General features: G+C 54.3%; 1 protein-coding gene across 1 annotated transcript; it reads left to right on the forward strand.

The window, feature by feature from the left end:
• VWA5B1 (von Willebrand factor A domain containing 5B1) lies at window positions 1-26,467 on the forward strand. The gene is given in 22 exon segments (XM_026862745.1): window positions 1-73; window positions 5,411-5,571; window positions 5,840-6,009; window positions 6,337-6,555; window positions 6,722-6,902; window positions 7,174-7,305; window positions 7,572-7,696; window positions 10,705-10,881; window positions 14,356-14,466; window positions 14,550-14,752; window positions 16,278-16,392; window positions 17,930-18,115; window positions 18,376-18,571; window positions 19,596-19,783; window positions 21,942-22,158; window positions 22,342-22,659; window positions 23,216-23,353; window positions 23,667-23,792; window positions 24,306-24,380; window positions 24,770-24,839; window positions 25,063-25,186; window positions 25,401-26,467. Coding segments are annotated over 21 exon segments (3,972 nt in total). The 5' UTR covers window positions 1-73; window positions 5,411-5,432; the 3' UTR covers window positions 26,163-26,467.

The raw sequence follows: 26,467 nt of genomic DNA on the forward strand, positions 1-26,467 counted from the left end.
GCTGGCAGGAGTGGGTGAAGTTGCTCCAACACCCCCCATCCCCTTCCTCCTCCTCTTTCTTCTTCCAGGAAAGGTAAGAAAAGCAGTGGCTACTCTCCAGTTGCTCCTGCACCTTTTTAGCAGGCTGGGCTGTGTGTGCTCTGCAGGGGTGTGTGTGTGTGTGTGTGTGTGTGCGGGCTGTTACTTCCCAAGGCTGTGCACAATCTCAGCACAAAGCCGCTCTGTGAAGAGATCCCTGTCATAATATTTCTGCAGGCACAAGCCCACACTTTGCAAGCTGCTGCTTCCCTGCCTTGCCTTTTCCCAGATGGATGGTGAGCCCCTGAGCGTCCTTCCCCTCCCCAAAATTGTACAGACATTAATAGTGACTATCTTCATCTCCCTGCAGGCAGGGGACAGGGAAAGTAAAGGAGGCTGGATGGGGGAGACAATGCTGCGGGGGGGGACGGGCTTTTGCTCTCCTGGGTGGCCAGGTGGGATATCCCAGCTGTGGACACACTGGTCTGGGGGAAGGGAGGACTGACCTTGGCAGGGTGAGAGGGGACTCAGATCCCTCCGGTAAGGGTCAAAGCACCAAGGACCTGGCTTGTATTTGCCACACGTGGCTGGGGCAGGGCAGGACAGGGGTGGATGGAGAAGGGCTGTGCTGCTCCTGGGGGCCCGCTGTGTCTCCTTAGCTCTGGATGCATCCCAAGCGTGGGGCTGGCTGCCTGACGGTTTTAGCCCCAGTCTGGGCTAAAACTTCCCCCTCTGGCTCAACCCAGAGATCTTCCCCGCACTGGTGCAGCTGCGAGCCCAGCGAGGCAGGGGTTAACTAAACCCTGGATCAGAAATGCTGTCTGCCCAGGGACGTGATTGATGGCTCTAGAAATGGGGCTTGGGACATGAATCAAGGTCCTTGAGACCCAGCTCTGACCGACAGTCCCCAAAATTTGACTCTGCTGGGACTGTCAATCGCATCTCAACTAGGTGCTGCATCCCCCCAGGAAGGGGGAGCCCAGCTGCTTTCATGGGGTGCCCCTGGTCAGCAGGGTGCTGGCAGGAGCCACCTGCTCCCCCAACCTTCCCCAGCCTTCATATCCAAGGCCTCGGGGTGTCCCTTGGGGCACCGGCTGGCTCCCAAAAGGACATGTGTGCCTCTGGCCAGAAATCTTTGTCACCACTTTGGCAGCGGGGTACCATGCTGTCACCCCTCAGTGGCTCTGGGGTGAAGCACGGCAGCTGTTTTGCTGTTTTTTCCAGCAGGTGGGATACCTCATGCTTGCAGTTTGAAGTGAGGGGAGGCTGGAGATGGGAGAACAGCTCCCGGAGCTTTCTGTGAGATTCCCATGGCTCTGCCATGGTGGATCCGTGTCACTTCCAGGAGGTGCTGCCATCAACCAGCAAAGCTCCCCTCCCTGCTCTGTGCAGGGGCTCGGACAGGAGAGTGCTGCCTGCACCGTTTCAGACACTGTTTGCTCCTATTTCTATCTAGAAATGTTTTGGGGGGTCCCAGTCCTCTGGCAAGGTTTGAGCCTGGTGCTTTGGGGGAGAGCAGCTGGAGGTGTCCTGCATGTCTCAGACATGACCTGCAGCTGATGTGGGTGAGGTAGGCAAAGTTGGGGTCCCCCAGCAGCATGCTGCCCCTGCAAAACCAGGGGAAATACCGAAGTGTGACTTTGCTTGAGAGCTCCAAAAGTTTGGGAAGCACAGGACTTCCTCTGTCTTGGTTTCGCAAACAGGTGGGAGTTCCCTTCCCAGTGGTGGTGGCCCGGCAGCTCCCAGGGTTGTGGTGCAACAGGGCATCCCACCACCAGGCAGGGACGTCTGTCCAGGACTGTACATCTGTGTCCAGGCTGTAATCATCCTGACAAGCCACTGGATGTCAGTGTTGATTGATACAGATGGAGCAGAAGGAATATTTTATCCAGCTGCAGAAAAACAGGCGGCCTCCGAGCAGTGTGGATATGACCCAGGTCTGGCTTGGACCTGGAAGTGAGATTTCCAAGGGATCCCATTTGGGGCTGGGAAGAAGGTACAGCAGGGTGGTGCAAATGATTCAACGGCCCCAAAACACATCCATTGTGATGTGCAGCACCAGGGCTGGGCTTCACATGGCTGTGTGCATGTCTTGGCGGGGGGAAAGCAGCCAGGGCTGCATCTGGACATCTGCCCTTCAGACTCCAGGGCCAGGTGGGATGTGCTGCAGGCAGCACGTGGTTTTATTGCAGGTGCCAAATGCTGGTTTAGTTCTTTACTGGCCTGTTTTCGGCTGTGGGTGCCAGGGACCCCGTGGTGGTGGTTCCACTGGGCTCCCAACCTGCTTCTGGGAGTTGGGCTCTGAGCAGATGTCAGGCTGTGTGCTCACAGTTTGCTCTGTTTTATGCCATACATGAAAATACACCTTAGAAGAGCATTATTCTGCCTCTGTCTTTACCACACATGCTCAAAAGCCAGATTTTTTGAGGGCACATCAGTACTTTGAGATGCAAAGAGGCACCCAGGCAGCTCTGAGCAGCTCTCCAAGTACTGCACCCCCTTTTCAGGTGCATAAGCACCCTTTCCAACCCAGTCCTTTAAAATCCAGCTCCAAGCCTCACCCGAGCGTTGGGGCCAGCGCCTGCAGGTGGGAGGAGTGGCTGGTGCAAGCTCTGGGCGAGCCTGCGTGTCGCAGTGCCGTCTGCGCACTCTGCACGTCACCGGCACCGGCCGCAGACGTCGGTGCAGCATCAGGGCCTTCTCCATAAATCCTGCACAGAATTTAGCCAGGGGTATGGCCTGGAGTGGGGTGAGCACAACGGCGTCGCACCCTCCTCTTGGCCATGAGGAGGGGCAGATTGTCAAGGAAAGAGAATTTACAAAGCAAGGGGGAAAAAAAAAAAATAATTCATGGTAGCATACCGGTGTGCCAGGTCCTAAGCGTGGCTGGCCAAGGGACAATTTCTGTCCCCAGCCCTGAGCTGCTCCCTGGCCGATGGGATTGTGGGTGTGGGGGATTTTTGGTGGTGCAGCAAGCTGGGTGACTGTGTTTACCAACGGTTCCCACTTCTCCTCCTGGGATGCCAAAGGCAGCGTGAGGCTGTGGGTCAGGAGGCGTCTGGCTGGGTCCAGGGGATGGCCCCACGCCAGCTGAGTGCAGGAGGCAGGGCACGTTTGGTGGTGGTGAGGGATGTGCTGAGGGCTGGTGCTGTGCTGGTGGTAATTTTTGGAATGTGGGGTCCTGCCAGCTCCTGTCCTGAGGGTCCAGCCCCATGACCTGGCTGGAGGCCAAGGGCAGGTCCTGGAGCAGCGAAGGGAGGATGGGGAGCAGCAGGGGGGGCCGGGGGTGGGTTCTTGTGGGAACACAGGAGAGAGAAGCCAGCTCTCCTACTGCTCTCCCCCACACCAGCCTCCCCGCTTTCCCCTTTCCGCGCTGCAGTCACTTGATGGCGTTGGCGACACGATGTGTGTGGAGCAGCCCCTGGGCTGTGGTGGCAGCAGCCTGCTGCCTCCCAACCCTGTCCGAAGGGCATGAAGCAGCTGGGATAAGCTCACCGAGCCCTCCCTGTTCTTCTGGGGCAGTTTTTGCAGCTGGCATAGCAGGCAGGGCTGGTGCAGGGCTCCCCTGAGCCACGCTGGAGTTGCCAGAGAGGTGCAGCTCTCCTGGCTCCTTTATACAGGGGACGGCACGGGGCTCTGCGTCCCACCAAGGGTCCCTTAACATTTGTGTTGGCCTGGGTGATGCAGAAATCCCCTCTGGCAGAGCAGTTCGCATGGAGGCATGCCCCCATCTCCCATGAGTGCAGGAAAGATGAGGGGCTGGGATCTCTCTGCTGTAAGTCTCTGCAACCAAGAAAGCTGCCAAGTTGAAGTCACGCTCCCGGAGCCTGAATTCTCACCTCTCTGGCAACCCTGTAATGAACTCCCGTTGTGCCAAGCTGGTAAAGAGCATCTTCCCCTTGTTATTTCTTGCTTTCGTTCTTTCCCTAAGGCAAAATATTCCCCCCTCCTCCTTCCCCCACCTGCCATTTAATCAGTTCCCGATATCTTGATGGCCTCTGCCACATCTCGGCAGCAGGACGACCTTCATTATCTCTCCCTGTAGCAGGTGAACACTTGCCAGCTCCTGACTTTACAAGCCCTGTTAGCATGGCTTGGAGCATCCCGGTGTGATGGCCTCCCATGGGCTCGTGGAGGACTCCTGTGCAGGAGCAGCCAAGCTGGACACACTCCTGCATCTCCCAACCATGCAGGACTGCATCCCCCGAGCTCTGTGGTGTGAGCAGCCTTTGTGGTGGAAGGAGAGGAGGATTAAATTGGGAACAGCTGAGTTTGTTGGCTGGGATTCAGGAGCGTGCCCTCAGATTACTGCCCTCCATCATCTTCTCCACTGCTGGTTTATATGCTGGGGTGCCCTGGCTGCTCTCCCCCATCCCAGCCAGCCCTGCTTGCTGTCCCTTGCTCTCCCTTTTTCCTCTCTTAACACCGTTTTCCTGCCTGAGCTCATGGCCTTGATGTCTGCCGTTTGTGTCTTCTGTGGCATTTGCATATAAAGGTGGTTTTAATAACGCAGGACTGCTCGGAAATGAGAAACTGATGTATTTCACTGCTGCTGGCTCCTCCCGGGCCTTGTAAATCATTGCATAAAGCATTGCAGAGCCAGCCAGGGAGAACTGCTGCCTAGCAACTTCTCCCAGTGCCCCAGGGGAGCTGGATGTGGCCTGAGAGCTACCTGAAAGGTCTCCTTTGAAACGCTGGGTCTTGAGGGAGATGAACTGGAACAGAGGAAAACCTGCCTGGGGGGATAGGAGTTGAAATGTAATTGGCAGAAGTAGCCACTTTGCATCTGAATGTCTCCGCTGAGCAAAGCGGAGGGATGAGTCAGCCTTTGCAGGAGGGAGCTGGAGATGCTGGCCGGCAGAGCCACCTCCCCGCAAGGCAGGGGCAAGGGTGAGGGAGGGCAGGGAGGATGCCTGGCTCTGCCTGCCTGCTCGTCCTTCCCACAGGCTAAAGGAAAACTATCAGGATCATAATCTTGTCCTGGAGAAACTTGTCAGTCTGGAGGATAATGAGAAGGGCAGAAGGGCCAAAAAACTGTGTTAACCCCTTCTGCCCAGGCTCAAGCAGTAGGTGGGTGTAGGAGCTGCTGAGATGTGTGATCCACCACTGCAGTGTTGATCTCTGTCCCCAGCCAGGCAGGTTTAATCTGAGCCTCCTTGCTTGTGCCAGTGGGAATTTGGGGCAAGTGTTTGCCCAGCACCTTCCCACCAGGGTCTTGTCTCCATCCCCATCTCCACCAGTGGAGCCATCAAGCCCAGGTCTCATCCCGTCCCGAGTCAGTCACCTTTCTGTCCTCAGGGCCACAGAAGCTAAAGCAAAGGTGCTGGGGGGACACAAGTGTGTTGGGTGCTTGGGGTTCCTCATTCATTCTCACCCTTCCACCTCTCTCCAGTCACCGACAGACCCCCGGGAAGATGCCGGGGCTGATTAACCGCATGACACGCTCCCCGCTCCCCCTCACCGCGTCAGAGGTGACGTCGTGTGTCAGCGGCTATGCCTTCGGGATGACAGCCTTGCTCACCTACCGCAACACAGAATCCCAGCCTTTTGAAGGCAAGTTTCAAGGGGTGAAGCTTGAAGGGTGCTTTAGAGCCAGGGATATCCCAGCGCTGGGTTTCTGTGCGTGCTTTAAACCTTTAGATGCTTGCGGGAAGAGTAACCAAGTGTATGGACCCTTCATGGCCCAAAGCTACAATTTTTGAAGGGTGAAAAAGCCCAGGAGCATGCAGGGAAGTGCCAAGAGGGAGCTGCCATGCTGTGGTCCTGGCTGGTGGGCCTGGGCAAGTGCTTGGTGTTGCTAAAAAATCCCTTCTGCTGGCAGGTCTCTTTGTCTACCCCTTGGATGAGTGCACCACCGTCGTTGGGTTCGAGGCGGCCGTGTCCCGGCGTGCCGTGACGGTGCAGATTAAAGACAAAGCCAAGATAGATGACACGTATTGTGACGGCTGCAGCCTCCTGGATGGAAGAGCTCAAGATGGAAGTGGTGAGGGGGTTGGGAGTGTTGTAGTGAATGTGGGCAAGAAAACCAGGGAGGTGGCAGGGGATGGCTGGGTGGCATATGCCACAGAATCAAGAGGGCTCATTTTGAAAGGCCAAGCCTTGGGTTGTGGTGTTCCTGTCCTTACAGTGTCTGCCAAAAGTGGCAGCCTCATCTGTTTTGGAAAGCACTGTTGCTTCTGGACAGCTGGAGGAGTAGTGCAGAGGGCTGGGGCTCAGGCTCTTTAGAGAAAGGCTGATGTATGCAGTGAGGGCTGGTTTGGGCATTTGGTCCAGGGCTGGGGTGGTCGTGGGAGGTCTGGGGAGGAGCATTTTCCACAGTTGTGACACTGTGTCTCCCTGGTGTGGTTCTCTCTCTGTGCAGGAAGGATCATGATGGATGAGGACTTGGAGAGGATTGCTTTTGTGGCTAACCTAGGCACGATTCCTCCCCTGGAAAGCATCTCCATCTTCATCAGCACCTCCTCTGAGCTGCAGACACTGCCCAGTGGGGCCGTGAGGGTCCTCCTGCCAGCTGTGTGTGTCCCCAGGGTCCCCCAGCCCAGCCTGGAGAATGCCAGCAGCCTTTCCAGCCACCAGCTCCGAACGTATGAAAAACGGGATGGGCTCTGGCTGGGACTCCTCTGGGGGGATGTGGGACTGACAGAGCAGGAGCTGGCTGTGGGCTTTACCTCCAGCAGATCTGTGGTTCCTGGGGGGATATAACATGTGCACAGTGTTGACTGGGGTTTGTCTCGCTGGCAGGGACAAGCACTACTGTGGCTCAGGGAGCCCGGAGCAAGGGGGCAGGTTCTGCCTGGCTCAGCTGTTGGAGAGCGAGGCCACCAACCCCTTCGAGTACGAGTTCAGCTTCCACCTGGAGATCCGCGGGCCATGCTTGCTGGCAGGTAGAAGTGTCAGGCTGATTTATCACCACCTCATAGCAACAACCACACTCTTCCTCCTTCTCTGCCTCTCCGATGTGGAGTCTGTTTTGGCAAGTCAGCTCTGCTGGGGTGGATTTACCAGTACAGTGCTGATGTTAATGTGGGGGGTTGATACAGCAGAGGCATTGCACAGTCCGCTTGGTTCCTGTCCTCTGCCAGCTTCCCTTGCTGTCCCTTCTGCCCAGTCTTCCCCATCCTCAGCTCCTAACTGCACCTCGGTTTCCTTGGGCAGGTGTTGAGAGCCCCACACACGAGATCCGAGCGGATGCCGACCCCTCCGCTCGCTCCGCCAAGAGCATCGTGATCACGCTGGCCAATAAACACACCTTCGACAGACCCGTGGAGATCTTGATCCACCCAAGTGGTAGGTGGGCTCTGCCTCCTCTCTGCTGGTCTTTCCCCTTCCTGGGACCTTCCCCCATAGTGCTGGGCACTACTGGGTTAGCTCTGGTTTTACAAGTATTGTCAGGAGTTAGGCTTGCTAGGAGATAATCCTGGTCCCTCTCAAGCTTGCCCCTGCTGCCCAAGCTCAGAGATATTGCTCTGTTTTCACAACTGAGGGTTCCTGCATCTCTGCCAAACCTGAAGTTTAGCTGATGCTGTTCTTCACTCGATTCTCTGCATTTCCAGAGCCCCACATGCCTCATGTCTTAATGGAAGAAGGTGATATGACACCTGCAGAGTATGAACGACACCTGAAGGGGAAGAATGACTTCATTAAAGGCACTAAGAAAGACCCCAGTGCTGAGAAAAAGGTGAGAAGCAAAAGCTGCAGGTGTTAGCTGAGGCTTTCTGTGGGACTGGAGCTGTGTGAGTGAATGATTGGTTGCTGTACCAGATACTACACTGGCCCGATAAGCTCTGCAGCATCCTCCTTCAGAGAGGGGCTTGTGTGGAGGAAGAGGGGAAAATTCTGCAATGCTTCTGATAAACTGAGTGTGGAAGGAACTCTGAGATGGTTATTGTGTGTATAATTAGTACTAGTCTAACATAGCATAATTAGGTAGGTGCATTGTTATAGCATTAAGGGTATTATAATTATTGCAATGACACAGAATAAAATATTCTTTTAATTGCTCAGTAAATGTTTACAGTTTCTGGATAGCTGTCAGAGAGAAATAAGTGATTTTGCTTGGAATAATGAGCTGAACTGAAGACAAGGTAGGAGAAACTTCTCTTTGTTCTGCTGATCAGCAAATAGAAAAATATCTGCTCTGGGATCTGTGCCTCGTCTTTCAGCAGTTCTGAAGTGATGAGTGACAGCCTAGCTCTTCTGAACTGCCACGTCGCTGTGTGTGGGATCAGCGAAGAGGAAAGGACTGGTCAGAGCCTTCTCAGTTTCCAGGGTGGGCTTCTGCACCTCAGGTTGCACTTGTGTAACCACAGCCCCAGGCTTAGTGTGTCAGCTCCCTGTTGTACACGCACCACGACCAGGGATGCTCATTTCCCCTTAAACTCTTTTTCTTTCTCCACGGGTCTGAGCCTGTCTGCCCGCCTGGCAGACATCCCAAACCTGCTGCAGAGGTGCCTCCCTGTGCTGCCACGATTCCTCCTTTCACCAGAGACACGTCAACCCTCCTCTCTTCCCTTCTGCCCTTCGCTCTCCCCGGCAGTGGGGTGCAGGATCAGGACTGCGCTTGCTCACGCAGCAGGCGTCTCCTCTAATTGTGTGCAGCGTGCGGCAGGTGGAATGAAATGAAACTCCCACGCTACGGCTCAGATGGCTCTCTAATTATTTCTGTCTTTAGCACGTCAAATTATCGGGGGGGGTGGGGGGTGGGGGGGCAATCATTCCGGAGCCATTTCCCTGCAGGAAACCCACCTCCCTGCCCCAGGAAAGTAACTGCATGGAGAAGGGCAAGAAGCAGAGAAAATGCCCGGAATATCTGGGGTAGATTATGGGCTAGAATTGCTGCTGCTCTGAGCATGACACTGGACACCTCTCGGTTTAAATTAAATTAGCCCAGAAATTTCAGCAGTAAATGATAATTAATTTTCCTCCCTCAGTTTGTTATGCAAAAGCCTTGGATGCCATCAGCTAGCAGGGTGGTGGGGACGAATGCACACTGGAATCAACTCTCGGTCGACAAGATCTGATTAGTTTACTGTAATTGGATAACGGATGAAAGGGAACAGAGGGGAGAGGAGGTGAGCAGAAGAGATGGTGCGGATGAGATGCTTGCTTTTCTGGCTGACCTGTAGCAGCAGCTCTGAGGCTGTTTACTGAAGGCTTGCTTGTAAAATTCACTCTGAAGTCAGCAGGAAATCCAGGTTATGGGCTCATCCTGATCACGCAGGGATTTTATGTCGATTTTATGTCTTGGGTCCCCATGAGCACCCCAGGGAGTGCTGTGGGTAGATACAGGACCATGCTTCAGTACTGGACAGAGAGGCAGCAAGGATCCCTTTAGTCTGAAATCTGATAAACATCCGTGCTGGGGAAGATCTTAGACAAAATCATGTCATATGGATGGAGGAAAATGGGGATGGAAAAAGCCCTCCCAGTTCCCAGTGACTGAGGAATTTATACTCCAAAGCGTGAGAGTGGAATGCAGGAGGATGAGCGAGAACTGGGGTGTCAGCAAGGTACTTGTTCCTGTGAATGGGAACCGTCTTTTCACAGGGGTCAGAGAAGCAGCACTCAAGCAGCACAGCTGAAAGCGAAGCTCGTGTGTGTGTCTGTATCTGTGTTGATCTGCAGGGTCTCCTGAGTTTAGCGAGTTATGTAAAATAAAGGTTGGCCGTTAGCTCGTAGATCGAGGAATATGACTCACGGCTGGGGAAAACAAGCCTGGTTATTTGGGGTCTGGTTTACTCCTGATGAAACCAACAAGAAACAACAAGAAGCCTTTGAAAGAGGGGAAAAAAAAAAAGGCAAACAAAACCCCCGAGGACCAGGCTGCTTGTTGTGGAGCATGTTTCCACACGGCAGACCCAGGGATGAAAGGCCACGGGCTGCTGATGTGGGGTCCCAGAGCTCCCTCGAAAGCAGCAACACGCTGATTCACTGCAGCTGAGACCGTAACCCGGGACTGCTTCATACACACGTAACAGCAGATTATAAACCCGACGCAAGAGGTTTTTTCCAGTTTAATTTTATCACATTTTTAATGACGATTGGTACTTGAAATAGAACGAGGGAAAATGCGGAGAGCCACCGGAGCTGCGTGCAGTGCAGAGACACATATCGAGTGGGTTCCCATCAAATGATGTCCTGAGTGACCGGTTTGGCTTTCCCAAGTGTTTCAATCCAAACGAAGAAAAATGATAAAAGAAATGGGCAGAAAAAACAGCAAACCAGAGGCAGCAGGAATGAATTGAAGCAGTGGATACAGCACTCTGAGGGCTGTATCTCTCACTTTGTTACTGAGTGACCATGGACAAAACTTCTGCTGTGCCTCGGTGATACTAAATTGTGCTAACGAACCACGTTTTTGGGAGGGATCCAGTGAAATGTTTGGGGAATCGGTTTTACAAGGTGCTGCATAGGGCCAAATCTTTTAATTTCTTCTCCAGGCTCCCATCTGTGGGTGCAGGGGGTTTCTGGCTTGGGCTTTCTGCCCACGGAGCAGCCCCGCAGGGCAGGACAGTACAGAACAACCTGTGACAACCTGAGCTCAGGTGTTGTCACCACTGGGGCCAGAACAAGCCCACTAAAGGCCACTCACTCACATCTTTGGGCTCGCAGCTCTGCTCTGATCCCCCTCGAAGTGAAAAGGAGCAGAAAAATCAATCTCTTGAGCTCGCTCTTTCTTTCTTGCAGACAGAAATCATCAGGAAGCGACTGAACAAGGACATCCCCCACCACCCTGTCATCATGCTCAACTTCTGCCCTGACTTGAGGACTGTCCAGCCAGACCTCCGGAAAGCACAAGGAGAGTTTATCTTCCTCGTAGACCGGAGCAGAAGCATGAGTGGCGTGAACATCAACCACGTCAAGGTAGGAAGGAGGGGAAGTACCTGCATGCCAATGAGGGATGAATATTAGAGAGCAGTGGGGGTTGCTGAGTGCTGATGAGTGTTCATTATGAGGGGATGGGGGGTAATTATATGCTGTAGCTTTAGTCATCTCAACCGTGTGGCTTGTTAGGTACCTGCAGCGAAGCTGATTCTTCCCCGTTCCGTTCCTCTTCCTCTTCTTTCTATCAACGCATCAAATGCCAAAATGTTTTCTTTCCTCCTCTTGCTGGTGTGTACGTCCTGTGCATCCCTTCTCCAGTTCTCCTTGTCTCCGGGAGGGCTTGGAACGATCGCTGCCTAGGTGAGAGAGACCTCCAGGGAGCTGCAAGGGCCTCCTCAGGGCGACGTGCTGACCAGGAGGCATTTTGCTGATGTGTGCCTCTGAGCACCTGGAGAAGTTGTTTGAACATGATGCATCCCTTTTTCAAACACAAATGAATTCTTGCAGTCCAGTGGAGGGTTATGAGAGGTGCGTTGTGACCTCTGGATAAAAAAGGGGCTGTAGAAAGGCCTTGTCATGTTATTTTGTGGATCTGAGGTTCCCCGGTCAGGTGTGACTCTTAGGCAGCTGCAGGTTGCCCCAGGAGAGCTGGGTTTGGCTTTGTGCTGCTGCCCAGAGGGTGTGAAGAGGTTCCTGCCCTGAGCCCACTAGAGACCACTCTGTCCATCACAGGGGAAATCACTCCAGTGTACTATTTAGTTATCGTTATCCCTGCCTAACATGTTTTGGAGGCCAGGTTGGTGTCTGATACCTGTTTCAGTGAGAGGCTGCAGTCTCCGGCAAAAGCTCTCTTTGGAAAGTTTCTGTCTTGATTTTCAGGATCTGCTGAGCCCCAGTAGCTTAAGGCATATCCCATCCTCCTGAGCAGGGCATGTGTCTGTGCTGCCCCGTGCACCTTTCTTGAGGACAGCAAAGGAATTGCAGAGGGAGGCGTCATCTGAGGGGTTCAGTTGCATTTGGATGCCTGAGAGACTCACCAAACCAATGTGTCCCCGGATGTCCTGCTCACACCCTTTCCTAACACAAGTGCCACCCAGATTTGGGCCACAGTGCTCCCCTGGGTATGGCTGCACCCTCTTCCGCAGGACTCGCCGCCTAGGGCGAGCAGCAGGGAGCATCTTCTAGCCCATCTCCTTACCCATCTGTCTCCGGTTGCCATGGGAACTGCCGGAGGATGGCCACCTCCTGCAATAAGGATCCGGATGCCGGGAGCCCGAGGATGGCTGCAACAGCTTCCCTGGGACAGGGAGACTGTCCCCTGCCCCTGCGTCCACCAAAGGGGCCAGGATATTTCCGAGGTTGTACCCCCTTCCCTCAGCACATTTCGGGGTCTGGGGATCAGGAGGCGTCTGTGCCCCAGGCCAGATTTTCACTTTCCGACTCACAGTGCAGGGGGTTTGGGCACCACAGTCGCTGCAGCCTCCATGGAGGCTGGTTTGTCCCGTGGGGACGGGGACCCTGCAGGGACAGAGCCCTTCTCTGAACTGGGACTCCCAACCACAGGAGGGCTGTAAAACCAGGAAAAAGTCTGTTCCCCTTCTGGAAAAATATTTGGGGGAGATTTCAGAGGAGATACCTCAAGGGAGAAAACCACTGCCTCTCTTCTGAGTCCCCATCCTTGTTTACGACTTGCAGATATCAGGGACCTCATGGCAGGGGCTGTTCTTAGTGGGTTTGGGTGGGTTTCGCTTGGTGGAGACATTTGCATCGTCCTCAGCTCGCTGGGGGAGCGGCGTGGCAGGGCTGGGACGTGCGTGGTGGGACGAACTGAGCTGCGGAGCGGTACTGTGGGCAGAGATGGAAACGGGGAGGGGACGGCCCAGCGCGGGCTGGTGGCGTGCGGCCGCGGGGACGTGGTTCACCGCCCTGCAGGAGGGCACTTGGCCAAAGTGGAAAGTTCAGGGTTTGAATTTCCTCTCCTGTCCTTATGCAGTCAGGGAGAAGAGCCAGGCCCGTGGTGAGTTTGCTGGCAAAATGAGGCTAATAACTGGGAATTGACTTCTCTGGAGGCAAACATCTCTCCTTATTGAGTTGCCGTATAGATATGAGTGCAACAGGATCAAGATCAATATTTACCACAAGAAGCAATAAATCTTTCTGCTTGCTGAAACAGAAAGCAGGCATCGGTTGCCCACTTTGGGAAGTGCTTTAACAGAAATATTTGGAAATTTGGGTGTTTTTTTTTTTCCCCCTTGTAATTAGTTCCAAGATGGGATGTCAGCATTGAGATTTGGAAGAGCCGGCATCCCAGGAGCCATCTGGGAAGCAGCAGTATAAATATATTCTTGTAGGTTTGAGATAACAGCTTGGTTTAAAGTACTCTGGAGCCTGTTAAAGGGCATCCCGGTTCTCATATGTTATTTCGCTGATTTGCAGTGCTCTGGCTCTGCCTTGCTGCTGGGTCTTACAGAGGTCAGGAACTCAACTGACCTGCACCCCGTCTCCCTGCGGCCGTTCCCAGGCCGGGGGTTTCTCTGCAGGCAGCTCCAGCACCCACCCTCTGGTTCCTCGGGTCTTTGCCACTGCGTATGACGAAGCAAGGAGGCTGCTCTTGTTCATTTGACCTTGGCAGCTCTTCTCTTGGGGCTGGCTCTAGGGTTTCTGCTGCTCTAGGCAGACTGGCAGGAGTCTGCCTTTATCAGCATATAAACAGAAAGCACAAAGCTCCTGACACACTGCCAGCACTTTGCTTTAAATTGGCCTCCCTCCCCTGCCAAGCTAATTGCTCCTTCTGCCCCTTGCAAGCTCAGGAGCTTCTTGAGTAGCTCTTGCCCAGTTGCTGCTAACACAAGCTCTGTCCTGGAGATGTCCGTGGCCATCACAGATGTCTGAGACAATTTCAATTGCTCTTCCCTTATGTAAAAACCAGGAATAGACAAGTTAGATAACCACCTCTGGTAAAGAAAATAGCTGAAAACTGTCTCTCCCAGTTATTTTAATTGATGCCAGTTATGAATACAAGAGAATTGGGGATGGGGGAGGCTTTTCCTTTTGTGTAACTTTAAGCTGTTTGTTTATTTTCTGCAAGTTTGGACATTGAAATGCATTGCGTGTCGCACTTCTCAATTTCACACTCTGCTTCTCACCCACTAGATCCATGCTGCAGCACCGTATTGCAAGCACAGATTTAATCAGTTAAAAACAAACAGAAGAATTTGTACAGCTTTTTTTTTTTTTTCTTTTTTTTTTTCCCCTGAAGGCTCCCCATTTTCCTCACTGCTTTGGGACCCAAATATCATTAAGGGACTTTGGAAAGAGCAGAGTAATATGCAGTGCTCTCTCGGTGCAGTGCATGTGAAAGAGGCAGTTGCTTAATTATCAAATGCATGCAGCCAAATGCAGGTGGGAATAAGGTGTGGTGAGAAGGGTCTGGGCAGAGCTTTTACTGGGGAAGCTGGGGCAGCCAGGGAGAGACCCGGTGTGCCTGATGCCTGCTTGTTTTCCACCCCCCAGGATGCCCTGTTGGTCATTCTCAAGAGCCTGATGCCAGCGTGTCTCTTCAATGTCATTGGGTTTGGATCCACCTTCAAGACCCTCTTTCCTGCCAGTCAGCCTTACTGTGAGGTGGGTGAAGGGGGAAACACATTTTCTCAGTGCTCACGGGGTGCTGGTGTGGAGGCTGATGATTCTGCTGCTCCTTTGGGCAGGAGAGCCTGGCCATCGCCTGCGAGAGCATCAGGAGGATCAGGGCCGACATGGGTGGCACCAACATCTTACCGCCTTTGAAGTGGGTCATTCGACAGCCCATCCACAGAGGCCATCCCCGACTGCTCTTTCTGCTGACGGATGGGGCCATCAGCAACACGGGGAAGGTTCTGGAGCTGCTGCGAACCCACTCCTGCTCCACCAGGTACGGGGGGCAGCAGGGCCTGCCGCTGCGGGGGCAAAAGCCTGGCATGGCGGGGGACGTGCTCCTCCCTGAACACGGCTCCATCTCACAGACATCCCAGCTTCAGAGAGACAGAGGCAGGAGAGATTGCTGGTATGAGCCACGGGAGAACCTCAAAGGGTTTGGAACAGATCCCAGAAGTTCAGATGCTTTTTAAACAATCAAAAGCAGGATAATTGGGCTGACAACTTCACAGGCTCTCGTCTGATGCTTCCTGCTAGGAGAGATTGACACATGAACAATCTTCCTTGCTGTTTTTTTTTTTAATTTTTTTTAAAGCACATCTGGGTCTGGCCCCAGCTGCTTCCAGGATGGGGCTGTGCAGAATTGAATATGCTGAAAGGGAGCAATGTAAAAAGCAGCTAATTTGTGCATCGAGCTCCCAGCCTGGTTCCCCAGCCCTGATGACAGGCTGGTCTGGTTTCTCCTCTGCCTCTTTAAGGGGCATGAAACATAAGAAAAATGTAAGAAAACCTTATTCCTCTTTCATCCCTCAGACTTCAGTGCTTATGAGGGAAGCTGCTCTGTGTTTTTCACTATATGGAGGTCTAACTGCTTCCCAGATGTATAGGGCAACCCATCCTTCACTCTTATAGAGGCATGGTGGTGGGCTAAATTCAATCACAGTTAGAGCGTGGTCTCGAGTGGCCCTGGAAAGCAGTGCCCAGCACGCTGCCAAGTCCTGTGCGTGGCCCTGTCTCAGAAGAAGATCAGAGCCTTATTTAAGAGCCTGTGAGGCTGACCTAAGATTTGCAGCCAGCTGGGGATTAAAAATCTCCAAGAGAAAAGCCCCCTGTACAGATGCAGTTTGCTGCTGAAGGTGGTTTCTTCCTCAGCAGCCTACTGCCCTGGTTGAACGCTGTATCCCACCCATTCCCATCCCCATCCCTCCTGGCTTCCTACCTCATCTGTCCCCACCAGGCACTGCTCGCTCCTGCCCTCCCTGCCCAGGCTCCAGCCCAGCTTTGGGGTTGCAGCCTTCAGCCAAAACCAAATCCTGACTCACTGGGCTGGGAGTCAGGGCATCAGCCTCGCCTGGCTGGTTCCTCCTTCCTTGAGAAAATGTTTATTTTGATTTTGAGCAGAGATAATTACTGGGTCTTTAGTGTTATTGACCACAGCCTCTCAGCAGGGTAAAGAGCTGAACTGGCAGCAAAGCAGCTTGTTTGTGTTTACAGAGGAGGCAAGGGCTTGGGGTCCTGCTGGGAAGCCCCTGAGCGTCACAGCTGAAGGCTGCTCTTCAGGGAAGGGTTTTGAGGTCTGCTGAGAGGAGGGGCTGGTGGTTCCCAACCCTCCTGCCAGCCACTTAAAAGAGGAGCTGTTTTTTTTTTTTCTCCGGACATTCTGGACAACTGCATAGCAATGGGATAAAACCAGGGCTGGGGGGGGGGTTCCTGCCTTCTGCCTGCAGGGAGCAGGTGCTGAGTGGGGCTGGGGGTTGGGATGGCTTGTCCCCTGGATTCTGATGCTCTCTGTCCCTTCACAGGTGCTACAGCTTCGGCATCGGGCCAAACGCCTGCAGGAGACTGGTTCAGGGGCTGGCTGCTGTGTCCAGGGGCTTCGCCGAGTTCTTGGCGGAGGGCGAGAGGCTGCAGCCCAAGGTAGGGCTGCCCACTGCCAGGAGACCACCTTGTAGGGCTGTAACAGTGCTCTGGTTCAGCAAGGGGGAGGCCACAGCTCACTGATGGGTCTTATTCCCCATCCTGGTGCTGCCTTTCCAACTCCCACTCAGCAGCAGGTGGGCGAGCGGGAGGGGATGAAAGAGCATCTTCATCTCCGGCTGTCAGAGGGAGTGGGAGGGTGTGTTTACCCTCTGCGCGGGGATGGGGAGAGGCGATAGCCGCCATACAGCAGCTTCGGTTTCAAAGGTAGCTGCTGCCTCAGACACAGGCGAGGGCAGAGGAACTGGCATCAAAGCAGCCAATTAGTTTTGAAGTCAGGCTCAGCCCTGGCATTGCTCAGGCGAGAAGTACCCAGGGTCTGAGGGAGAGGAATACGCCGCGATAGCCTTGCCTATTAAGCCAGCTCTAAAGCAAAGGGGGGGAGCCTCTTCGTTTCTACTCTCCCCATAAAGGCTGAGTAAAACCCATGTGCCTCAAATACGGTGTAAGAACGGCTCTATCCCCTGGTGAAAGCTCAGTGCCTAGCCCGTCATCCGCTGGATGACTAAACCCAGAGAGAATTGGGTCTTTACCTCCTAAATATCTCTAAAAAACTGGCTCTTACGTTCGTGATCTCAAAAGGACTTCAGCAGTCCACCCCTCTACAGGAACCTGAAGCACACAAAAGCTTCTCTAAGACAGAACAGCATCAGCATTTCTGATGTAAATTAAAAGCAAAGACAGTGAAGGGAGAGTTTTTTTTTTCTAGAGCTATTAATAAAGAGCTTTGCGGGCTGTGCAGCTTGGTGCCTTCAGCAGTCTGAGGCATCAATTAATGGCCTTATAAAACACAGCCTGGTGTGTCTTCCTGAGCCTGTGAAAAAGCAGTGAACAATAGAGAACATTTGAGCTGTTCTGCCTCTAAATCTGGTGTTCGCTTCCCCTGGTGTGCAGGGAAGCTCTTGTAGATGGCTCCCTGGTAGGGTTGTCTGTGAAATAGTCATGGATATTGGTCTTCTCCACATGTGTAATTGCCAGAGCAGTGCTGACCTCTGGCAGAGGCTTGTGCCAGCAAGGACATGTACCAAAAATAGCAGTGCTGGCAGTCGGTGTGTGAGTGTCAGGGCTTGGGGCAGGGCTGAGGCTTGGACAGGTGAAGGTCAACAGCTTTTCTTGGGTGCTGGGGGGGAGTAGGGGAGCAGGGGATGCTGCCTTGCACTGGAGCAAGATACTTCTGGCCACAAGCTCCCACCTTGCTCCAACCTGGCAACATGCGGTGTGAGATCAGTGCTGTGCTTTATCAATATCTGCTCTGCTGCCCTTGGTGTAATCCTGCCAAGGGGCTGAGGGTGCTGGGATGGGACTCGGCGCAGTCTAAGAGGGAGCAGGCTCCCATCTAAGGTCAGGAGAGGATAGGAATTAGCTGATGGATTTGTTTGGGGACATTCTCCCCTTCCCTGCAACACGTGGCATGTGTACCATGGCACACAACATCCAGTTACTGCACTGAGCAGAAACCATCTGCTTTCTGCCTCAGATGATCAAGTCGCTGAAGAAGGCGATGGCACCCGTCCTGAGCGACGTGTCCGTGGAGTGGGTCTTTCCCGAGAGCACCGAGGTCTTGGTTTCCCCCATCAGCACCAGTTGCCTCTTCCCTGGTGACCACCTGGTCGGCTACAGCATTCTCTGTGACACCTCCCTGTACCTCTCCAACCCCAGATCCGTGAGTCCCTGCAGGTGGGGCTGGCGGGGCTGTCCCGGGAGCAGCGGGTGTTGCTGTGCACGTGCGCAAGCGGGTGCCTGAGCTCTCTGTGCGTGGTCAGGAGGTGTCTCTTGCTTTCTCACTCTTCTCACAGGAGATGGTGGGTGAGACTCTGGGAAGAAATAGGAGCTCAGTGGATAAGGGCACTGGTGCACAAGCAGTGGCTCTTCTCGGCTGGGATGTGGTGGTGGGACCTGTTCCCTCTCTGTGCTTTCCCGCAGGACAAGAGGCGGCGTTACAGCATGATGCGTTCCCAGGAGTCGGGCAGCTCTGTTTTCTTTCACTCCCAGGAGGAGGGAGCAGGCATGGAGAGCTGGAACCACTCCAGAGACTCGGAGGGTTGCTGCCCCGCTGAGCATGCCCCCGATCATCTGGCAGTGGGCAGAGATCCTGGGGGAGAACTGGACACAGACACCGGTCAGATTTTCCTCTGTACAAGCGGGGATGTGATGCTCCTGTCTTTCTAATCAAGCTTCTGTCGCTGCTCTGCCAATTTGCTTGTCTGACAAATAAGTCTCTTTGGTTGTATCTCTGCAAAGAGCCGGAGGGGTTTGCAGGAGGGATGATGGATCTCCTGAGGCTTGAGTGGGTCTATTTGGTTTAGATGATTTATCCAAATCTGTCAGGAAATCAAGGGAAGCCCTGGAGAACTGGCTTCCCCAGAGATTTTCAAAGTAGCTCTAGCTTTGGCCACGTAATTATTTACAAGCTTCCCAAGCTGCCCTCCAGTGTGCAGAGGAGTGGACTGAGCTAAAGGGTAGCCCAGCTAAACTGTCCATGCACCTGCAAAGCAGTTGCTTCCTTGCAAGTCCTGACATTGCAGTTCAAGGTCAGGAGAGGGGAAGAATGGATCCAAAGCCCTGTCCTCAGGGTGTCACCCCTCACCATCACAGTTTGGCTGGGAATTTGTGTCAGCAACACACAGCATAAAGTGACTGGTTGCACCCCAGACCTGGTTGCGTTTCCCTGTGACAAGGAAACCTCTGTGACTCATGGGACGTCCTTCTCTTATATTTGGAGAGGAACTGTGCTGCTCATCCCCCCAACCTTGTCAAAAGCAATGAGAAATCATGCCTTTCCAGATGAAATTTTACTCTTGCTCTGACAGCAGAATGTCTGCACTAATGAAATTTCATTAGTAAACCCTTTGTCTTCTCCAGGGAGGTTTGGGGAAATGCAGTCAGGCTTTTTCTGGCTGAAAACTGCTCAGACAAAACCTCCCTAATCTGCTCTCCTGACTTCCCCAGGAGTTTCGAGTGTAGGCTCTTATTTCCTTTTGTGGTTTAGTTGCTTTGCTTAATACCTTGCAGGGCTGAGCGTGGCCCCCTCAGCCCCGGGAGGACCACAGGGGTGGGCTTCCCACCGCCCACCGTGAGCCGGGGGGGATGGTGCTGGCTGGTCCCACTCTGGACCAGAGCTGATCCTCTCTCCCACCATGCAGGAATGGACGTGAAGGCTTCTTCCAGGAGACGGGCATACAGCACCACCCAAATCGCTGACCATGAGCCTTGCAAGAAGGTGCCCACGGCCAGTGATCCTGGCACCGCCCTGGTGAAAAACCCCCTTCGGAAAACCCACCTGCAGGACCTGCAGCAGGTCAGCCCCGAGCCCTGGCAGGTGGATTTCCAGGTACGTGACCCTCAGAGAGGCTTTGCCTGCAGGCAGAGGCCAGCGTGTAGCAGCAGGAAAATCTCAGATGCATAAGAGAAAGAGCCTGGCACACACTAGTTCTGATATATATAGATATATATATATATACACACATACATATATATATATATATATATACACATATATATGTGTGGCTGTGCTTTGTGCTGCAGCACATCACAAGCATGTAGAACACAAGCCAAGCAGAGAGCAGGGTGCTGTCCTGCTACCCCAGAGCAGTGCCTCCCCATGGGAGCCCGGCCTTTCTTTGCTCAATGCCTCTCCCCTTCCTCTGAGCAGCCTGTGCTTCACCTTCCTGCTCCTCTGCTCCCCCACTGCTGCTTCCTCCTTATTTCCCTGGGGCTTGGCCATGAGATGCAAACTCTGCACAGGGCCGTGGCACATCTGTGTCCTGAAGGGGAGGAGAAAGTCAGTCCCGAAGCAGTTCCCCCACTACCCTAGCTGGAACGCACAGCCCGTACGCAGGGTCAGGCTGAGATATGACCTGTGGGATGAGAGAGCTGCTGAGCAGCATTATGTGCCCTGCCTGCAGCAGAGAGCAGGTGAAATTTAGGAAGGTTTTTCAACCACTTTGTGGAAGGGTGGGGATGGTTTTCTCCCATCCTTGGCATCACCAGGATGCTCTGCTCTGAAATCAGCATCTGCAGGGCTGGGAGGACCAGCAGCACTTTTGTTCCCATGGAAACCCAGAACTGGGAAGTCTGGGGCTTTCATTTGTCTTCTGCTGCGGGTTAGAGATTGACTTGGGTGAAGGGGGGCTGGAGGTGAGGCAAGGGGGCAAAGGGAAAGAAGGGCCAGTGCTCTGCAGGGAGGAATGAGACCTCCACCCTCTGGCTGCAGCAGTGAGGGTGCTGAACAGCATCGCTTGATGAAGGGCAACCAGTGGAGGGTTTTAGGGGTACCCGAGACCTTGCCTGCATCGTAAATGTCCACTGAGCGTCATCCTGCCCACAGGGTGCTCAGCATGAAGGCAGAGAGGGAAACAACTCCCTTCTGGAAGGCAGCAAACGGTTAACAGCATGCATCCCGGTCTTAATTAATTGCAGCCTGGTTTTGTTATCCTTCATGCTGGGAAGGCTCCCAGTGGCTCTCCCAGCTCCCAGTCCGGCTGCCAGGGCTTGACATTTTCAGGGGTGTGAACGTGAGCCCTCAGCTTTTCTCCGTGCCCGCCGTGCTGGGAAGGAAAGGTCAACGCTTGCAATGGGCAGCTTAAACCCTCAGCTCTGCTCCTGGCTGGCTTCCTCTGGCTGGGAGGAGAGCTGGGGCAGGAGAAGGGTCTGGCAGCAGCTTCTGTGACTGGCTTGCTTTTAAATATCTCAGTCCTAGCTCAGTAAGTAGCTCCTGGAGCTGCCTACCTCCCATTTTTGCTAGTGGTCTCATAAAGCATCAAAAATTGCTGGTGGTGGTTGGTGGTGGAGTCCACGTTCTTGCCTGCCACCCAGAGAAAGCATCTTCCCATCCAGCACTGAGATCCACCACATTTTACCATTCTGTGCCTGGTGGTGTGTTGGAAAGATGGAGTCTGTCGGGGTTAGGGGAACCTTCCCACAGCCCTGGGGACAGAGGTACAAACAGCCAGAGCTCGGTGTCTCTGCTAGCCGCCGAGGGGAACGTCCGTGTGCGATGTGGCACCAGAGGTGCTGGAGAGAGGATTCATGTCTTCTGAAGGTGGAGAAACAGTCTCTTAAAAAAAAAAAAAAAAAAAAAAAAAAAAAAAAAGATAAAAATTCTCTTATTCTCCTCTCCCCATCCCCTGTGCCTCTCTCCTTTCGTTACTAAGCAACTGGTCCTTGATCTTTCTGTCTCTCTTCTTTCCTTTGGTTCCCAAGTGAAGTCATTAAAATGTCTGGAGCGATGAAATTCATATTTCACCTTCTGCATGTCTGGGGAAGGAGCCCCTGGGGCCTGGGTCCCTTGGGGCCGCCGTGCAGGTCTGGTGGAGGGCTCTGTCTGGGCAGGGATCCCAGCTGGGGCTGAGCAGAGAGGGACCTGGGTGTTTGCACGACTGCATCTCGCGCTGGGGCCAGGCAGGGAGCAGATGGGGTCAGAAGGGGCAGAGCAGGTCCATGCCATGGTCTGCAGGCGGCTCCAGCCCTCACATTTGCTCTGCCCTCAGTCCTTCGCAGCCAGCTCGCTCGTCTCTGCCACGAGGATCCGTGGCACGGGTGCCCGGCGGCCGTCCCTGCTCCACCGGAGCTGCATGTCCTTCTGCCACGACGCCGACTCCCCGCCAGTGCTAGACGGGCCAGTGGCTCCAGGAAGGGGCTTGGGAGCACTCGATGCCAGCGCCAGCCTGCGGTCTTCGTCGGATAGCCGGAGCCCCGGGGATCTGGGTAACTGGGGAGAGAGGGAGGCACGGCCACCCTCACCGGCCTGTGCTGGGCTTTCGGTGCCACTGCATCTCACTCTGTGCCATTGTGTGAGAATTAGGAAGTATTAATTATGGCTTCTTGGTGGCAGTGGGGAATTCAACTCCCACAGATGTGATTAAGTCCCTGCCTCACCCCTCTCTACAGAGTCTGCCCAGCATCCTTCCTTCGCGTTTGAAACAGAGACCTCCTCCGACTGGGAGCCCCAGGACTGTGACTCCAGCGCTGCCCGCAGCTCCCCGCGCTCCCCCCGGACCCTCTGCAAGGCAGTGGTGAAGGGGCTGAGGAGCAACGAGCCCGTGCAGTGGGAGGTCACTTTTGATATCCGCTCTCTCTTCCGAGAGCGGGAGAGCCAGGCGGATGGCGACGCAGACCTGTGGAGCGAGACCTTCCACCACCTGGCAGCCAAGTCGGTCATCCGGGACTTCGAGCATCTTGCTGAGAAGGAGTGTGAAATCGAGCACGGTAATGCACAACTCTGGGGCAGCCTGCAAGCTGGCTGCAGGCAGACTCTGCCCTGCCTCGGGGGTGGCTTTCCTGCAGCTTCAGCAAGAGCAGACAGCAGTGAAATATCAGGCAATGTCTCACAGAGTTCCCAAGTGACAGCCCCTTCCAGCTGCCTTGCACTTTTCTCCTGGTTCTGCAGCTTTGCTGCACATTAATACACTTGAGCTCGTGCTCCTTTGTGCTCCCCTGTTTCACATGTCTGGTGACAGTGATTATTTTTAAGGTGTTAGTCACCTGGAGCTAGGAGGTGGCATCAAATTCAGAGGGTCCAACAGCAGCTGCATGCCACTGCCCTGGTCTGCACATGTCCCTGGGTCTTGTCAAACTTCTGCTCCATGAAAAGCAGTTACGTGTGTAAAATAAGAGCGGACACAGTGGTAGGCAGAGTTTAGAGGGTTACAGTCCCCGTGGGCATGGAGCCCAAGTGTGGCGGAGGGTCTGGGAACTGTTTCCGAAGGGTGGATGGAGCCCACGGGGCACGTGGTCTCTATCCCTGGTGTCTCTCACGTGGCAGGGTCTGGGCGGCGGTACCAGGTCAACGCTGTCCACACCAGCAAAGCCTGCAACATCATCAGCAAGTACACGGCGTTCATGCCAGTGGACCTGAGCACCAACGCCTACCTGCCCACCATCGTCGAGTACACCCACACGGGTAACGTGGGGCTGGCGGAGGGGTGAAACGGCCTGGGAGGGAGGGTGTCACCTGAGAAACCTCACCCAGAACAAACACTATGAAACCATGGCTCAATTCAGCACCAGACCTATATACCCACGGCCATGGCTGAGCCTAACGGCGTGCTTTCCACTATCGGGGGCAAGAACCTCTTCCTCACGGCCAGGAAAAAGGTTTGCTCTTAGGTCTAGATGCCCAGAGATGGCCGAGCTCATCAGTCTGTGGGTTTTGTTGCCATCATGTGTGTGCCAGTCCTTCTCAAACACGGGCAATTCCTTTTTCTCATGCCAAGGGGCAGCATCCAAGCAAGGCAGCCAGCGCAGCCTGAGCTCAGGAAGCAGAAGACATCGTGGCTTTTCCCCTGGACGTCCCCAGTCAGCTTGTGGCCAGAATGGAGATGATGGATTTTATGGCACAAGTAAGATCCCCTGGGGTTTTGTCTCCTTCCCGGTGTTACAGATCTCGGTGGTTTAGTCCATGAAGAAATATCTTCTCTGGTCTTTTTTTTCTTCTGCCTTCCTCTTTGAATATGGTGCTCACCAGACACATGTCTGGCTGGATTCCATCTCCTTAAATGTGGAAGAAGCTGCAATTTCCCCTGAAACTCCCAAGTCGCAGGTAGTGGCTGCTGACTATGCTTGGAAGTTAATTGGCAGCCCTAACGCAGATAACGAGGGATGAAACTGGGTGTAATTAGAGGCAGGGAGATGTGAGACACTTGCTTGTCACCAAATCCTCCACTAATGAAGACGAGTTGGATTGGACCTTGTCTGGCATTGTCAGATCTGCAGCTGAATTAAAATCACCCCTGATCAGGCTCATTAACCTGATAATGCCGTGGAGAGGGAGAGTGGCCGTGCCGCAGCCCGGCGCGGTGGCGCGACGGTGATTTCGGCTGGGTGGCGTTGCTGATGCGGTTCCTCTGTTGCAGATGCTGAAGAGAGCAGCCTGTCGCCCTGCAGCACCCCTTCCTCCTCTGGCTGGGAGCGCTGCGCTTTCCCCGAAGGTAGGGGAAAGAGCTGATGGCACTTGGCAGGGTGCAGGTGCATCGAGCCCAAGATTTGGGTTCTTCACCAAATACTGCTGCTGAGTTTTGGGGGTTTTTATAAAACCTTATGACCTAAAATTAGGCCTGTGAGCACGAGACCTGGCTCCTTCTGGAGTGGAAAGGACAGAACCTGATGGAGCCTGATGGTATAGGTTTCCCCCAGCTTCATTTTTGAGAGGTGTGGGAATTTCATTATCCACGTAGGAAAAATTGAGGCAAGGAGTGAGGAAGGATTTTGCCAAAGACTCAGCAGCAGAACAAGCTACCCCACGTCCCACTGCAGACTCTGCTCTGTTTTGCTGTCCTGAAGAAGCTCGTTTTACCACCAGCTTTGTGTTTCTTCTCAGGGCGGTTACAAAGCCTGTCTGCTTCCTCTGCGCAAGCTCAAAAATCCATCGAGAACCTCTTTGCTACTAGGTATGGCCAGCTTGACCTTCCTCTGACCTTAGCAGATCTCTTGCACCTCCGTGTGTCCAATGCAAACACAAGTGAGGGGGAGAGGAGGGACACCCCAGGGTTAGCGACCAGAGCCAGTACCGAGTGTGATGCCAGCGTCTGGGGATCAGGGATGGTTTTGGGAGGGGAGGGTGGGTGTCAGGAGGGGCACAGAAGTTATGGCCACCTTTTTGTCCTCCTGCAGGCTGACCCTCAATAAAACCAGGCTGCTGATTCGAGCCGCCAAAGGGTTCATGAGTAAATCTCCAAGCAGAGTGAGTGAAACCAGCTCAGAGGGCGACAATGAGAACATAGACTACCTTCCCCTGGTGAGCAGCTTGTTCCCGGGGCCTTGCCGGGATTGCACAGTCACTGCAGGGGAGCAGGGGGCAGGGGGATCCCCCAGATCCCACCTCTTGCCATCTCTGACATCCATGTCTGACAGTCTGCACAGGGATGGAGAACTGCTCCATCCACCTGTGCCTTTTTCCCGAACTTCCCACAAGTGGTTGGTATCTCAGAGCTTCTCGACATGCCTTGCAGGTGTCTCTGCAGCTGGCGTGTGGTGCCTTTCTCATGAACTCGGCCTTCTGCAATGCCGTCAACATCCCCATGGAGAAGCTGAAGTGGACGTCTCCCTTTGCCTGCCACCGCTTGGCCCTCAGCCCCTCCAGCTCCTACAGCACCAAGAAGGTCAGTCCCTCTGGGGAGCACAAAAGCCTCCGCTCCAACGGGCAGCTCCTGCTTCCCACCGAGAGTGGGAAGAGTCCCACCACCAGAGGTGTCGCTCCGGGGGTGGTGCCAGAGGGAGCCAGCAGGCACACGGAGGACACCGGCCGCCTTCGCCACTTCTCGGGCAGCGCAGTGGAAAGCATCTCCAAAGCCCTGAAAGCTGAGAAGGAACTGTCCCCGCCGGCCATCACCATCCGCCGCTTCTCCTCGCCGGAGAGCACGCCGGCCTCGGCCGAGTGGCAAGCTGACGGCGGCCGGGGCTCAGACACGGATGGCTCCGAGGTCCAGGCGTTGCTTTTCAACATCAAGTTGCAGCAGCAGACGGAGCCTGAGGGGATGCTGTGGGCCACGGCGGTGGCCCTGGCCTGGCTGGAGCACAGCTCGGCTTCTTACTTCATCGAGTGGGAGCTGGTGGCTGCCAAGGCCAGCCTGTGGCTGAGTGAACAGGACTTCCCGGAGGGATACAGCCTGGCCACGGTGAAAGCTGCAGCCCAGCAGCTCTTTGTCCTGCTCCGTCACTGGGATGAAAACCTGGAGTTCAACCTGCTGTGCTACAACCCAACCAGTGTGTAAAGAGGAGGAGGAGAGAGGCTTGGGCAGCTTACCGAGGGCGCAGGAGCAGGGACCCGTCCTCAAGGAAACACCTCCAGGGAGCTCAACTCCTCTGCTGCAAGGACAGTGCGTGTTTCTTAGAGCAAGCCCTGCGAACGGAAGCACCCCGGGAAAAATCCTCTGCTCAGCAACTGGTATTTTGTCCTGGGAGGGTTTCTACCAGCTGCCCACAGTAGGATGCAGTTTATTTTTAACCGGAACAGCACCTCCAGCTACAGTATTTCCCTCTGATCCTGGTTTCTTCTGGTTCCCAGCCCTGTCCCCAG

This window comes from Athene cunicularia (assembly GCF_003259725.1).
Source record: "Athene cunicularia isolate RWA chromosome 21 unlocalized genomic scaffold, athCun1 chr21_part1, whole genome shotgun sequence".
NCBI classification, from domain to species: Eukaryota; Metazoa; Chordata; class Aves; order Strigiformes; family Strigidae; genus Athene; species Athene cunicularia.